The following is a 17,417-nucleotide window of genomic DNA, read 5'->3' on the forward strand; positions in this document are numbered from 1 at the left end:
ATTCAGCGAGGCCTCGTAAAGATGTCATTGTTTTACCACCATACAATGTTGCATTGTGAAACGTGTGCCATGGAGACAAAATGTTACAACATGCTAGCGAGGAAGGCCAGCAGCGGCATGAATCTGTGACCCTGGCACACATGGCCCTTCATGTCTTATTTGCTCTTTCAGCAAACCCAACAGAAACTGCTCTTGACAGGCTAATTAGGCCCTAACTGGAAAATAAATGTGAGCGCAAGTCATAAGACGTTATTTGGTAGCGAGGAGCCAGCTGCAGGGTTTGTAGCCTGTTTGTCGTGATGCAGATTCTCTCTTCGATTCATGAGCCTGTCAACAGCACACACACTAGCATCAGTCACAACTCGGTTCATATGAATGTTGTCATCTGTACACACCCATTGTAAACAATTTCCAGCCACAGTAGCCACTTCTGAGGACATGCCTGATATGTATGAAGGATTGAATTCATCCTACATAACTCAGATGAGATTTATCTTTAGTGTTTCACATTCAGGATCAGATGCACCTCGTGAAAACAAGGCTTCCATTTACATGTTGACGTGATTCTGTACTTTTGCACAAACATGCAGTCACAGTGGCTTTGTCTCATGAGCTCACCCTCATAAAGTGTTTTACAGGGTCTGTTGGACCAATTGTAACACGGTTTGTTCAGGACTAATGAGTCCAGCCGTGTGATGTCATTTCTCTCGGGGGGTCATCTCAGTGGAGAAGCTCAGACAGAGAGCCACACCCAGAGCCATGAGAACATGTAGAAGACAAGGAAATGAAAATGTTTAATGCTGAATAGAGAGAGATTTTATATATTGTAACAAGGGCTTATAGTGCTTCAAATAAAACAGGAGAGAGGTGCAGTAAAGGACAGAGTGGAGTGTGTGTCTCATTTAGCTTGTTTTACTGGAGACACACCACCTGAGGTCAGTGTGAGACTTGTTATCGCAGTGTGTTGATGGACAGTTTAACTCTGAGTGCATAGAGCATTAAGGGACTAAGGGGTAAACACAAGTAGATGTGTATTTGATATGATTAACAGTGGGATGGGCACTAAAATCAATAGTTATCACAGTAAAGTTTTCATCAGTAACAATATAACCAAGTTTCAATATGTTGCTTAAGCATTGTGCTAACACAGGGATGAGGTATAACACATAATTGATCAGCCACACATTTGTAAAATGTTTTGTTTATGTTTTTTATTCTCTGCTCATACAGATGTGTTTCAAACCATAACCTTTACTCAGGAGCATGAATCATTCTTTAAACTTAAAATAACAAATAGAGTGACTTTTATTATGATTATTATTATAGTTATTGACTGATATGAAAATTCATATCTTAATACAATTTTTGTCCATATGGCCCAACCCTTATCGAAAGTTACCTTGATGTGGATGAGATTGTAAAGATAAAAATGTGCATTGCTTTTGCAAGCAGGAAACAAGCTGATGGATGTATATCATGTATGACCTGCCAGCTATAGTCCTCCTATATTTATCACTGAGTAGTCACCTTTTACAAAAAGCACATGTGAGAAATATAAACTAGCAAAGCAGCTATTACTTATGTTTAAATGAAACATAACCTGATCTTGAATTACTGTAAATGCAATCTTAATCCCTGATCTATTTAATTTATTAGTGGTCAGATGAGTGCATCACACAAAACAAGATACTATCAAGAGGAGAACTTAAAATGTTCCTTAGTCAGATCAGGTGCGAAGTTGGGAAGTTGTTTTTGGCTGATTTGTCATTGAAGTTTTTACTGTTAAGAGTAATTTGTCCATTCACTAGAAATGTCAGTCAACAGGGAAACAAATGCATCCTTTTACAAGGCCATAAACATCTCATGTATATTTTTATTTACCAATACGTCCTTTTTTCTCTGTGCTCAGCGTGAACATGCTCGACTGGACTCGATGGTGCTGCTGCTAATGAAGCTGGATCAGTTGGATCAGGAAATTGAGAACGCCCTCAGTGCTACTGCCTCCATGGACAGCACCCCCACCCTCCATCGACGACCACTCCTGGTACAAACCTGGGATTTATCATGTTAACTTAACCTGACCTTATAGCCACATGTTTTTATGTGCTGCAGCTTATGATACACTCCCTCATTTTCCCCTTAGATGTAATAAACTTGTTTGTCCCCTAGTGGCCACTATAGCCATAGCAATGTGATAAGACTAAGACATTTAGCTTCTTGTACTGATAAGCTTTATTTGGCGTTTTGCCCTAGCAAAATGATTTTTGTTATTAACAAAGAAATACAGAAACATTGCAAACACAAAAACATTATAATTACATTTATAGTGTAAATGTTTCTTTTTGTGTGCAGGAGTCAGATTTAGGGTCTTTACCTGCATCACAAAACCCTCCTCATCCAAGCAGTCCTGCTGCCTCCACCTCAGGACCTGTACCTGCCCTTGGAGCAAAACCTAAGAGTGGGGTAAGTCAGGAGCTACATGTTACATCAGAATAAATCTGCACCATAATGAAAAAGAAATTAGGTTTTATAAAAATATCTTGGGAATGAGTTGTTTAATGACTCCCCTTAAACGCACACACACACACACACACACACACACACACACACACACACACAGTCTTTACTTCCCTTTTGGTTTCTTCTCCTTTACATTTAACCTTAAGTAAACTGAAATGTCAGGTTTGTGTGTTAACAGCTTAAAAGGAGGGATGTTGTTCATACAATATTTACAGTTTGTTCAAACTATCCCAAAGAGATCCAGAGCTGTGGTTTGTAGCAGCTTCTAACGTGTCCATGATCTAACAGTTACAATCGTTTTCATGACTTTTAGATGTGCATAGAGCTACTGTTAAAAGGCTTTATGTGTGTCTTATATCATAATTATTTTCTGGGGATGTAGTTGGACAAAAGTTTGAATCAAAATAGCAAACATAAACATGTTGTTCTTTCCATATTTGTGAGGACTCCCTGATTCCCTTGTCCCTTACCCCAATGTAATTCTAACCTAAACCTTAAAAAACAAGTCTTTATCCTGGAACAGCCCTTTGAAGTTGTGACGACTGGCTAAAATATCTTCAAAAGAATGATTATGAACCAGAATTTGTCCACACACACACACACACACACACACACACACACTGAATTTCCTAATTGTAGGAATGTCCCCCAGCACTTAAGGCTTAGCCAAGCAGACGTTAAAACTCTATAATTAGCCTGGTTCCAAAGATGTACACCCCTTCGCCCCAACAAAAGGGTCAGAAGGTGGGCTCAGGGAGGTGAAAAGCCAGGGAAAGGGGGAGGAAGGGGGAAACACTTCAAGTGAGACGCTTGTCTTCAAACCTCTTGCTTGCTCACTTAATGACTTTGTCAGCTTTGCTTTGGCATTGCTTTCAGAACAAGGGCAAAGTGAACAGGGCCGGTGGACTGGACACTCAAGCAAGTGATTGTTTGAATGGCAATGAAAAAATAGACACTTTATCTCCTGATGAAGTGATGCATAATTGGATAAGAGTGAAAAATAGGGCAGGATGTTTCTGTTGCTAAACTTATCTCGTCAGAACAAAAACCTGCTACCCGTGGAAAAGTCGGAACTCCTTGACAAAGCGTCTTACATTCCTGAATTATCTCTCGCAATTCCTTCTCGACTTTGCTTTGTCTTGTTGCGTGTCACAGCTTTTCTGCTGTCACACAAAAGAGGAACATTTATTCAAGATGCACATATCAACATATTCAATGATGTGAGCTGTATTATGTCTGTGGCCAACTGTCTCCGCGGCCTCCATTCCTGCAGTAACCCAAGGTAACTCACTAAGCTTGGGTAAACACTGCTTTCACTGCGCCTAATAGGAGGCTTTTTACAGTGGAGACCCTGTGGGGTGATTGATTGAGGCCAAACAGATGATGACTTCATGAAGGGGATTGTCACTGGTTGATAGTTATAGGGGTCTTTTGAGTCCTTTCAGAGTTTAAGTTATCTTTTTAGCCACACAATACAAATCCTTTCAATGATATAAACATGAGGAAACGGTGGAGGTTAAGGCTTTAATTCAATCTGAAGTCACAGTCGTGTTTAGTTGATATTAAAAATACAACATGGACATAAGGGGCTATTCAAGCACAGAAATTTGATTATATATATATATATGTGTGTACTCAATTCTAAATTACAGGAAAGGCTGTGTGTACTGCCAGGATTTCACCATACAATCTTGCCAGAGGGGAATGTGTCAACGTAATCTCAGTGTAATGTTAAATATCGTGTCCTCTCTCCAAGCATTAATCATCATACTGTTCACATTATTGTTCATATCCTTTATTATCATAGATTACGTAGTGACTGAATTACCAGAACTGATTACAGTGCAACAAAAAACCCTAATTCAAACTTCAGCCCCATGTTCATGTCAGAATTGTTGATTAGTGTTGACAATGATCGCTTCAGAAAAACTAAGATTATTTTTGGCTGTTGGATCATATTACTTTGTTCCCTTCATATACAGTGAATAGACATACATCAAAAAATCAAGACATACAGTTCAAACAAATCATGTACTGGTAAGATGATAAGATGAGATCAGGCTTTATTAAGCCCACAGAAGGGAAATTTGTTACAGCAGCAGTCAATTCAAGGTAGATAAGAGCAGTGGAAAGAACAAAATAGAGTAAAAATAGGCAATAAAATATGAAAAGAAAATATGAAAAGAAAATATGAAAGAAAATATGAAAAGAAAATATAGAGAGATGTACATAATATACAAAGCCAAAATCCAAGCAGTGTTTAATAAAAGAAGCCAATCACAGACTCTGTGCTTTATAATATTTTTATTAGCATTTCCATGTGTTGCCTTGATCAAAATGCTAACAAAAATGTTCTTGCACAGGACATAACACAACATATAGGTTTTTATAGACACATTGTAAGTGCCTTTATGTTGAAGTTATTGCAACACAGAAATTGCTGCAGTAAACACTCCCATTGTTAATTAGTGACTCTGCAGTAAAGATATACGATATAACTTTGACACTGTATACAGGTATATACTGATTGTCCTTGAGTCCTGACTTCAACCCTATAGAACATGTGTGGAAACCTAAAGATGGCAGTTCACAGATACTTCCTATCCAATCTGAGGGAGCTTGATAGGATCTGCCAGGAAGTACAAAGCCTATAGAGACCAGAGCAGAGTCTGTATTTTACAGTGTAAAAGCTGTCAGGCATTTACAAAGTACAAAATTAGGGGCCGTATAATGTTTTGATTTTTAATATTATTTGCCAAGATCTCTAGACAAATGTTTTCACTTAGTTACTTTGGTTATTGAGAGAAGATTGATGGGCAAAATATATTTGTCCATAAAGTGTAGAAAAAGTGGTCTGAGTACTTAACCTCTATTGAAGGGTTGCATGTGCAACTCTATAAAATCTGCATGGCTGCCAGATGTGTATCTAGGCATCAAAACAGCTGTAAAAATTTATATCAGTGTGGAAAGTTGGGTGAAAAAATGTGACTGTCTCATCTTATGTCTTGCAAATGACTAGCATATGTATGTGTGTGTGTGTACATACACGCTTGTCATATTTATCATCATGCATTTGAATTCCTTCCATTTTATGCTGAATTAAGCAAGAGCTAAGTGTTATTACTGTCCGCGTAACACTGTGGTGTGACTTTTCCAAGCAAATACTCACATGTCTTTTTATGCAACCATGATAAATGATGGTATGTGGCTGTGTATGTTGAAAGGGAAATTCATGGCATGTACAGTATCCTTCACTCACAGCTGTAGATGGCATCGGGTTCAACTGAATAGATTTTTCTAACTCCTCAATAACTTAGCTGGTGGCTATTGTTAGCCTTCAGCAGGTGGCTGTTATTCTTGCATCGAATGTGGGGCTAACATCTCGCGGATGTTGTGCCACAGCAGGTGTTTTTTTCTCATGGTGGAACTGCTATTCTTTGCCCAGAGTGTTTTTGTTGGCAGGTTTCTTTTACTTGCTTAGTGTAACAGGTGCCATACAATGCTGTTTGGCTTGCATTGTTGTGTTGCAACAGGTGTGTCTTATTTTGTTTTAATGAACCCTTCTTTGGGTTTATATTATATGTAGATATGCAATTAATTGATCAATTAATTGTTAAAAAAAATGCTGACTATAAAGATAAAAAGGAATTGTTTTGTAGAAAAATAAGATATTCACATCTAAGAATCAAACCAATGAATTTTGGGAATTTTTTGGCACATAAATGATCAGAATAATAGATTTAATTAGCATTATGTCTTATGTTTACTGTATTAGCAACCGTTAATTCAGATTTATAAGCAGTGGTGATGAACTAGGGTTATGCTTGGCGCGAGAAGCATTTGTTATGTGACTCTATTTTTAGGGCTCTGTGGCTGCAGAGGATGTGCCAAGCCACAGAGGTGGGTGGAGGCTGCTGACCCCTGACCACCTTCCTCTTAATGTTACAGTCGGAAACAACATATCAGTCACCTTCAGTGCTTAGTGTTCCCACCAGCAAGACATATACTCAGAATCCCCTTAAGACCTCAGGTTCTGAACCCGCCACAGAGCACACCGGTTTGTTAAATTTAGCAGGGGGGCATTGCATATGGAGACAGGGAGGGCGCTGCCCTATACCAGCCCTTATCCCCTCCGTCTTTGCTAAACATTCCACAACAGGGCAACCTTTAACCCTTTGTTTGGATCTGTATTCTGTCTCCAGGGCAACAGCACTCCAAACACAACTCCTGTCATCTCCTTTGGTGGTTATGCTGCTGTTTGACACAGATTTCAGTAAATACATCTTTCAAGTTTCCATGTCAGGATTCAAGGGAATTTTCTGGAGATGATTGATTGAGAGATATTTTTACTTTTTAAAAATACAGAAAGAGGATTCGCTGTCACTTGGTTATGTATGTCCATTGCTCTTTATCTGTCTATGCTTTGCTGGACAATAGAAGCGCTGTGGTTTGCGTGCTAAGGTCACTAGCAGATCTCTGCTCTGTTCTTCCTCTGTCTTCCGCTTTGGCAGCCTCACAGTCCCCAAACATCCTCTATCCAAACCACACCTTCTCAATGTCCCACTCAGACAGAACACACAATCATTTTCTACTTTCACTGTCTTTTTTTACTTTCCACATTTGCTCCCACTTCTCTGTGCAATGCTCAACACCATTTTCAGTAAACATAATTAAGTTTGTCTACAAATATGTTCCAACTATATATTTGGCTTGAAGATTGTAGCCGGCCGTAATGAGTCAGAGAGCTATGAAACCAGCCACCATTCAGTCTGACATGGGGTGCCAGTAGTGGCTCTGGTCATGGCCTCGCTGGCTGCTTTGTGTGGTGTCATTGTCCCCAAGGTCACTCCCCTGCTGTGCACAGCTGTAACACGGAGACAAACACAGGCCTGCTGTGATTTAAAAAAAGAGGGTGAGGGAAAAAAAGAAAAGACTTGTGTTTGGAACAGGATGTGGAGGGTGAACTTCTCCTCCACCCCACAAGTAAATCTTGTTTTTCCTGTCGATTCAAGGCTACAGTCTTTGCATGAAGCACTCCAGGAACAGGAGAGGGAAGGATATGTTGAATTCATATATATCACTAGAAAACCAAATTGAAAAAGCTAATTAGTTGACATTGTCCACATGTATCAGCCTGACTCACTCTGCATACTGCATAATGTTTTGTTTTAGCATCTTATGTGGAAGGAAAATATTCTTCTCACACCCTGTGCTCAATGGCAGCTTGTTTGTTTTTATGACATTCTGTGGCATGCCGCCGAAAACACATCAACTTTATCACCATCGTGATGACTCAATATGGTTTTTGGTGCTTTTTCAGTTAAACACATCAAACTTTTTCATTCAGCCTGACAACATCACTCCAACATGTTTGTAACTGATGAGTACTAGTTGGTAATGTAAGACAACCACTGAGTCAAGAAGTAAAACGCACATCTATTACGTAACGGAGACAGTATAAGTGGGGGGAATAGTTGCAGGATGATGGTCCTTGTTGACAGTAAATCTTAGGGGATGACTGAAAAATACAGACATCTGGAAACACCCCTGCAGCCCGCTGATAATGAAGTGCCATAAATCACAGAATGAACAAACAAACTGAATGCACTCAGAAACACACACACAAATTCACAGATGCTGAAACATGTACACAGGAATGCATTGTAAAACCAGGTGCGATTTAGGCAACACACATTGAGGCTTGTGGTTCAGGGTTTTAATTGGGACATTTGACTTGAGGAGCATGTGCTCACATTTTTGTTTTGAATGTTATTGCATCCATGTTTGAAGCTATATTTCCTCAGCCAAGACACACCTAAGCCAATAAATATTCTTTGCCCACACTTCTAATATATAAGGAAGGATAAAAATAGAATGTATACATGTGTATGAAGGGTGTTTACAGTACAGTGTTGACACGTGTAAGGCAATACAATACCCTCTACAGTAGATAGTCAAGACTATGCATTCCTTAGCTCGTCGTTTCTTTTTTCTTTTTGTCCCTACTGACTTGTAATGCGCCCTGGGTTCTCTTGAAAGGCGCTATATACATACAAGTTATTATTATTATTTGGTACCACTGGTCCTGGTAAGTCAACAAGCTTGATGTCTGCCACAGAACTGCTGCAGGGACACCACAGTCTTCTACAGAGGACAGTGTCATCCCTCTGTGTTGTTAACCTATTCTCTGCCTTCTATCAAAAATGGGCTGGCATTGTTGATTCAGTCGGGATCATAGCGCTTATCACTTTTAACTTAAATTTTAACTAGTGAGTGGGAACAGGTGACAGATTTTCTCGTAGTCAGTGTAATAAGTGTGCAGCAGAAGAATGGGAACAAAACAGCCTCAGGTATTATTGTTATTTGCTTCCTTCACTGTTATATCACGAAAAACCACTTGTGGAGGTATTTGATATCTTTATGAAGAAAAGCTTTGCCTTTAATGGACGATGTATTGATGAGTAGATCAGCGTGTTTTATGGTTTTTTTTCTTGGTGTGTTGGTGTACAGAGAGAACACAAAGGGGAGGAAGTGCCTTTGGTGTCTTTTAATGCTAAATGAAAACATCCACACTATGTGTTTGTCACTTTATTTTCTTGTTTGCTAAATAAACCAGTCTGCTGGGACTTCCTGTAATTGGTATTTCATAGTGTGAACACAGTACTGCACATTTGATACAATTGAAACAAAATGTTAAATTGGGATGAATCATGTTTCTAACAAGTTGGGATGCCACATTTCCCACAGGATGATATATTCATGACAGCACCGGTGTCAGAGGTATTACTTTGATCTTTAACATTAGATTTCACTGCAGGTATCCTCACCGCTGTGGTGCAAGTGTGGGCTGTGAGTGTAGATTTTAAGTGTTACCTCCAGATGCTGCCACCTTCATGAAAGTTTGCAGGTAGCCTCACTAATTTAATTTATTAACTTGGCTTTGGGCACAGAACAGAAAAGACCAAGAGTTGACTTTGCTTTCTGTTAAATTGATGTTGCCACTACAGGCACCAATGCTGGTACATGAGAATGAACCAAATGAATTTTTATGTCTGTAAGAAATTGGGCAAGATGGGCAAGTTATGTGATAAGTAGAGATGATACCCTTCCTGAATATCCACTACCAGTGAACCAACTTATGTTATGTATTTTAATTTGGAATATTGGAACATGTTTAGTAAAAAGTGTGTGCCGGTAGCACAGACTACCAAAGCAACACTAGTAGGACAGTTTCCTTTAAACTGTACCAGACTGGGTTAATAAAGGCTAATGGTTTCTAAATACAAACTATGAAGTATCAGGATTGTTCACCTGTAAGAATGACCTAAGAGGTGGAATTTGGTGACCATCTAGTCTGCCTTTTGGAAGGAAGAGCCTTATGGTCAGACAAGTTAAGAGTTACTGTCTCATCTGCTGATGGATTCCAAAGGCCAGTCAACAGTTCATAGTTTATGCTCCAGGGGCCCAGCACTAAATCCCACCAGACACTGGCTGAAACCAAAAGCCTGTTGCTTTGGCTCACTCGTGTAAACAAAGGCAGATGTGTGTATTTCTGTCTCAGTGTGTGCATATCCACTTTTCTCACTCTCCCTCAGTCAACATCACTCCAAACAGAACATATGCCACAGCTCAAGGCTGAAGGAGAGAGCAAGGCCACAACTAGTGGCCAATGTATATAGTTTTTGTGCACAGTGTGTACTTGAAAATCATTAACTTCCTAACAAAATCAAAGACCAAGCATATACCCACTCACCTGAGCATAAAGTTTTATACAAGATGTCAGTGGGCCTTTCTGAGACGCTTTTATTGTGTCACCAAGTTTTGTTCAGTTGTTTTCTTTTCAAATAGCTTTTAAATGCAACATCTGGACAATAATGTACCGCCTCTGCAGGAAATGTTCCAACGCATCATTACACCAAGACATTGCATCACTTCCTGTTGACGCACTCCAAGTGTGACATATGGAAACTATTAAAATGTGGAGAGGGGATGCGGGGGAGAACATATGAGGGATAGCGGGGGTTAGACTCAAAGAAGGCTAAAATGAAATTGTTTCCCACGTTTCCCTGCACACGTGCACCCAGGGGTCGATGGAGCATGGAGAAGAAATTCTTTTATAAGTGCAGGGCAGAAAGAGCACATTCATGCCAGTCAAAAAACAGAAATGAGCTCCAGATAACACCTCCAAAAGTCCTGGACATGCGGGCGCGTGCACTCACAAACACTCACACTGCCCTTCTTCCCTCTATCACACACAGTTACCTTCTACATCTTGCGCTGGAGCCGCCACCTTACCTGACCATAAGCCATCTGCGCCAATTTAGCTATTTGCGTTAAGTGGTGGAGAAAAAGGTTTGGGTTAGTCTGAGCCCCCTAATCCTTGGCCAGCATAGACCATGGGTGGTCACACACTCACACAGTGCAGCTGCAGTGCAGGAGGGGGGCTGGGGCTGAGAGAGTGGTAGAGGGGATGAGAGACGCATGGTGGACGGCTCAGATTTGTTGTGCAAGAGCTACATGCCGATGGCTTGCTTAACATCTCTTACTAATTCACTCACACAGAAAAAAGCTTGTGCATACAGCTTCATGCAAGTAATGGACCCTCCATTACTAAAAAAACAAAATGAGTATTAAAACACAAAGTTTCACTGCCCACAAATGTTCAAATAGTCTATGATGTCTATGACTTGAAGAATGTTTCCATTTGTTAGAATGGTGACTATGTAAACAACACAGTCTTGGTCTTATATTATACTATATGTCCTCAATGAGGAGCTGGAATTACTGTGTATTTGATCGTGTCAGACCGAGATGGCTTTAACTACTTGATAAACTAGAATGGCACTTATGACCCAATACCCTTAAATCCAATTAAGATGCACCAGATTGTATGGCTTTTTTTTTTTTATCAAGATCCATGAGTTATTTCCTGGGAAAAGAAAAAAACGCCTCATCTCTCAATGTGAAAGTAGTAATGATCCATGTCCATACCAAAAGTTCTTCTCTGACCCTTACTTACTCCACAGTAATGACAATAATGACCCTGCAGTGGTTAAACAGGCAGGCGCACATGCTTGTGGGCCACTACACACACACATACACATGTGTAAAGTAAACACATACCATACCCCACCCCGTGTGCCCCCACACAAGCCACTTCCAGTAAATTAGTGGCAGTAAATGAGGCAGCTGACGCTTGTGTGCTCTGCAGCTTACAGCTCTCCAGTGGACACCTGACACGACCAGACAACCCCACACTGGGACAACCTGCACTGTGGCATGCCAGGGGGGGGCACAGGCAAACATCGAGAAAGTATGTGACCGTGGTGCTATGAAAATACTGGTACTTACTGGTACCCATTCATTCACATTCTTGTCCGGCTCTGTGGTCTCTCACCCGCATTTATTCAACTGTACTTGCTATTATGAAGGAAAACACAGCATTGTGTGAAGGTGAGACTTACACTGTGTAAGTGACTTCATGGGTCACTGACAGGAACCTGTGGTGTGGTGTTTACACAATAGGAAGGGCGAACTAAAATGTCTTGGTGCTGAGCAGAGGAGCCCCACAGACCTCCCATACTGACTCCATTATTCAAGGCCATTCTTTCTGCGAGTAAATACCAACGGTTATTTTAAGATTTTTCTTTTTTTAAACATCTCTTTACTTCAGAATGAAGCAATACACGTTGATGTGCTGCTATATTTTAATGTATTACAGCACAATTAATGAAGTGTTTTGTAATGTTCTGCACTACACCCATTTGTAAATCTTTAAAAATGAGTCACATTTTTTAGGCTGAGTAATTTACTTAAACAGCTGGGCTCTCTAGGTATTTAGTCAACCAATCTAGCAGCAACGTTGCCTTTACTTGCTAAGAGTAGTCCACAGTGGCTGAAAGCTGTGCCAATGCTAACTTTTCCGCTTCTATTTCTATCATTTATTTGCTTCTACAGAAGTTAGCATTCTAACCAGCTATGGCCCCAGATGGTCCGTCCTGTCACTTTCCGATAGCAAGTCAGTGAAGTGTCCAGTCTGACCTGACAAGCTGCCCAGAGGGCACATTAAAACCTTTTGTTGCATAGACCCAGCCATGGCTGAAGCTTTTGGCGAGCAACCATCACCACTCCTGGAAAAAAATCCAGGAAAGAACAAATGTTGCTCAGTGGGAGTAAATGCATTTGTTCAGGGGTTATTTTCACCTGTGTGTTAAAACACGTCTAGTGAGGTAACGAATTTAATACAGCAGGCTGTGTATGGGGTATTAATCAAAGAAAACTCAAGAGACTAAATTGATGAAACAACAGTGGACAGAAATAAGCTCAGGAACATAATCAGTATTTGTCAATGAGATCAATTACTAGTTTGTTGGTCCTTAATGATTTGTTTACAATGACAATGCTACAGACTTGATAACCTTTTTGGTTAAACTATGAAAATGTTTTCTTAAAACCAAAGTCTTTTAAAATTGTTATATGTGACAACCCTTCATTAATGTTTGCTTTTTTTTTGTTGTTGTCGACTTTATTTTTTTCTTTATTCAAAATGTTTCTAACAATGTTCAAACCCAAAGTAATCCCCTAATTGTATTCAAGGTAATGAATATGAGACGAGATGGTGAATATCCCTTGTATGTTTGAAAGTCTTCTGCACAATTTAAGTTACCAACTAATAGTAGATGTTAGGAGGTGTCACCAGCGGCTGTGCGAGACATAACCTCAGTTGTGAGCCTTAGCATCATTAAGTGTTTTGGCCTTGTAATCAATGATACAGGCCGTACTTCAGGGAACGCTGAGGCTAAAGGTAAATCTAACTGGCTACTGGCTGGTATGGCAGCACTACTGTATGAACATCATGTGTCTGCTGAGTAGATCAGAAAACAACGTACAAAGAAAGACACAGTCAGTCAGTTATCTGGTGAGCTGATTTTGTCCTTTCACTCTTTGTATTCGTCACCTGTAAATTATCAGGCTTTTCATTATTGTTTGCTGCATTACATGAAGACTTAAATAAATAACCTGATCCATGAACATGATTTGCACCTAAGGCACATCAGGTAGATTTTTATCAACAACTCCCATGATCCCATGCTGCTTAACAACATCAACAAACTGCCTTGTTATTGTGTTGATTGAGAGCAGCCGAAGTTACGTATTGTACGTTTAATGTGCACCGTGGGAGAAAATACCCCATATCTTGCCTGTAGGCCATGTTTTATATTCAACTGATTAAAAAAGCAAAAACAAAACTCTTTATCACTGTTGTCTTAGCTTAGTCTCACACCACTCAGTGTTTGGCACACAGAGGTCACTGCTGCGACTGAAAAAAGCTGAGCTAATATTACTTGAGCCCAACAGCTGAACCAGCACTGAATAGAAATATAGCTCTGATTTCACCTCACTGTTGTTGTTCTGTTTGTGCTGATGATTTAGTGACGGTGGACTGAGTGGGAGTCTTTGGCTGTGGTTTCTTCGCGGTGTCTTTTTTTTTTAAAGGTCATTAATCAGCAATAAATTGTAAAGCAATTTGTCCACAGAGGGAATTTTACGCACTCTGTGTCTGAAACGTGACCCATGAAGTGATTAAATGCTGGTTTTGCCCTCATATATACAACCACATGAATAACCCCAAATACATGTTCAAACACATATATGTACACATACAAAAGGAACTCAGCAGACTAATCACTGGACTCTCAGATAACATATTCGGAGACAGCTCCCCCACTGGCTTCTAAAAAGTCTGAGTAAGAGAGATGGAGACCAAGACAACACTTAATCCAGCGTGAATCAGCCAACATGTAACAAAAACAAACTCATCTATGAGAGCAGGCATTGTATTCACTGCAGACTGTATCACACCTGGAGTGGTTCATCATAAAATATAGAACTCCCTTGACTTATGAAAAGCAAAGGGCCTCTTGAAACTTATTATAGCGTAGTTATTCATTCTCCTTCTTTCTCATGTTCAATTCTTACATGTTCTGTTGTATAAGTCAAAATAAATACCAATCATGCTCGTGTCTTAAATACTTTCCAGATATTCAAAGAAAATAAATCAAAATTCTGAGGAGATTCAGAAGTTTGTGTTAATTGGATTTGTTTGTAACTTTAGTGTGTAGTCACATGTGATTATTAAGAAATGCCACAGAAGTATGTGGGAGGATCACTTGCTCAAAATCATGTCTGATGCAAACGTCTACAGAGAAGGTTTTACTATTTGGGAAAAATGATATTTGTCATCATGCTAATTTAGAGGACCTTTGCATTTCAGTGAAAGGAATCAGTTTATGGAACAATCTCAACAATGAAACCAAAGAATCTAATACGAACATATTTTAAAAAAACAATTAAAGCCATATGTTGAGGAAATACTAGGAAAATTGTTTGTTAAGTTTTGATCTGTTTTAGTTTTTTGAGTCGGGTAAATCAGCTAAAAATGGTGACCAGTGCATTATAAAAAAACTAAACCTTGTAAGGTACTTCTCAGACACAGGGAATAGTGCAGCACATAACCCTCCGAACAATTAAAGAAACATGATTGACAGCAGATTTTACTTTTGCACAGAAACAGGTTTTCATTTGTTTCAAGTCTCCACTGGATGCAGCTTTATATTTACCATTTTGGAATTCGATTGGAATTTATATTCTTGATTAACACTTGACTAATAAAAAAATCAAGTAATAAATGTTTAATGATCATTCCATGATGCTTTTCAAAATAGTTATTATATTGCTTAAACTGCTGTTTAAGTATAACTGTAAAAAGGCTTTAAATTAAACACAGCACGATACAGCTAAAGGAATCCAAAATAAAGCTGGGAGAAGAGCATTAAGGAAAAGTGGATATTTACACTTTGATCCACCCAAGCCAATGTGCACTAAGCAGTTAAACTGTATTGTGAAGGTACCATGTCCCTCTCGCTCCGGCTGATCTGTTCCAGGGGAGTGTGGATTAAAACAGGTCAGGGTGTGGAGGTCAGCCGAGGAACCTGAGGTCAAAAGTCAGAGGCAAGAGAGACCTTTGCATTCCAACTGACTGCTGCCCACACACACACGCACACGCACAAACAAACTGCTCTATTTTTGAAAGAAAGCCTGTGTTGGTGCAGTGGTATTTATCTAAAAACCCACAACAAAGCAACTGAAGGAAATATTCCATGAGCAGCATGATGAGAATCTAATATAGCTAGAATGTCTGTCTCCAGGCTCCCTACATGAGGGTAAACCAACAATGAATCAGAGGAGAGTGACGTGATATGTGTTCAAAAGTCTGTGGTGAGATTATTATCTGTTGTGACGTTTTCTAATAAGACGTGTGCACATCAGAAAACTATGCTTATGCTATGTTAGCAATCACATTCCTAGTGTGTGCATGCATGTGTATCTGATTGTCTTATTGGTGTGTGTACCAATCACCATGTTGTAGCAGCGCACTTTATTTCCTTCAATTTAAAACTGAAGAACGACTGATTTATTGGTCGGCAGATACAATTTCCCCATCATATCGGTATCTGCAATTATTTATTTATCATCATTTATGATTAAATGATACAGAAAATGTGTGCTTTTATGTTTACAGGTTATATAAAAATATGTTTATTTTCTTTATTCAACTTCTGAATATTTGGTTGTATTTGTGTTTTCCTTGTATTTATAGTTATTTATGAACAAGTTTATGGTTAAAGTGTAAAATATCAAACATCTTTATTCTGAGGGGCCTGAGCAGATTGTGGAGATATTGTTGGTCACTGTGCAAAAAGGCATCTTTGTGTGCAATGACACGCGAGAATCACTGTAGTCACACACACACAGTCCAACTGAAAAAAAGGACACACAAAGACCCTGCTTTATTATTTTTTTCTTGTTCACATTCTGAAACATAAATCAGAGGATGCAGGAGAAATGACAGAGAACACGCAAAGGGTTTAAATATGTAGCTCATACAACATCGTGACACTGGATACATTCTGTTATTTGGTGTTTCTGTATTTCTTCATTACATTTCTTTGTTAAACTTCATCTCATAAACTCACTGGTTTATTGAGGTATGTTTAAAGGGAGCAAGACTGATCTTGCAAGTTTGTTAAGAATGACAAACTTTGAGATAATAGTTGCATGGCAAATATCGTGAAAATGCATTATAACAAATCTATCTCAACTCAAATCTTTGTTTCTCTTCTCTCTCCCCCAGAGCACCTCTGCCATTCCTGAGAAAGAAAAAGCTGGTGAGTCTTTTTTTTTTTTAAATGTTTTAAATTCTCACATGCTCAGTTCACTAACAGATCGTGGCTGCTAGATGAGGATCTTGATGGTTAAAGTGATAGCTAAAGTGTTTGTCTGCAGTTGATCTGGTGTGTCCCTTGTCTGGTGTCATGTGAAGAGGTTCTGCAACACAATATCTGATTGATAGCCCTGTCTGGTGTTCACAACATGGGGCAAGACAGGAAGGAGTAGGAGAGGAGGAGGACGAGGGAGACAGACTCCACTTCGATGAGACACTCGATGCCAGTCGAGATAAGATGCTCGACACATCGACTGAACCATCAAGTCTGTTGACTCTCCAAGATAAGAGCCAGACTGAATGTCGAGCAAAATTTGGCACATGTTTATTTACCTGTTCTCTCACTTCTTACTCACCTTCATACATTTCTGTGGTGATCAAAAATATAAACAGCAATAGTGATAGAATAGCTGTAGAATAAACAGATAAATACCACAAATATGCCAATATATATCTATACACACCCTCGTGCACAAGGATTTTTGTGACCTGACTTTATTAGCACTTGCCAGCTTGGCCCACAGTTCCCGGTTATAATTACTTCCTCCTGATACCATAACCTTCTCAGTACTGACATGTTATGTTATTGCTTCCTGTCATCTACTTGGCAAAC

General features: G+C 39.4%; 1 protein-coding gene across 3 annotated transcripts in view; it reads left to right on the plus strand.

Moving 5' to 3' along the window:
• The window catches only part of dlc1 (DLC1 Rho GTPase activating protein), an 85,096-nt gene that overhangs the window by 13,357 nt on the left and 54,322 nt on the right, over positions 1 to 17,417 (plus strand). For 2 of the 3 annotated variants that reach the window (XM_069530748.1, XM_069530747.1), the window contains exons 3-6: positions 1,910 to 2,044; positions 2,353 to 2,463; positions 11,732 to 11,833; positions 16,715 to 16,748. In XM_069530748.1, coding sequence (XP_069386849.1) covers positions 1,910 to 2,044; positions 2,353 to 2,463; positions 11,732 to 11,833; positions 16,715 to 16,748 — 382 coding nt within the window. The remainder of the gene's footprint in view (positions 1 to 1,909; positions 2,045 to 2,352; positions 2,464 to 11,731; positions 11,834 to 16,714; positions 16,749 to 17,417) is intronic. The other variant, XM_069530749.1, reaches the window with a different exon arrangement.

Source organism: Paralichthys olivaceus, chromosome 8 (assembly GCF_024713975.1).
Source record: "Paralichthys olivaceus isolate ysfri-2021 chromosome 8, ASM2471397v2, whole genome shotgun sequence".
Classification (NCBI taxonomy): Eukaryota; Metazoa; Chordata; class Actinopteri; order Pleuronectiformes; family Paralichthyidae; genus Paralichthys; species Paralichthys olivaceus.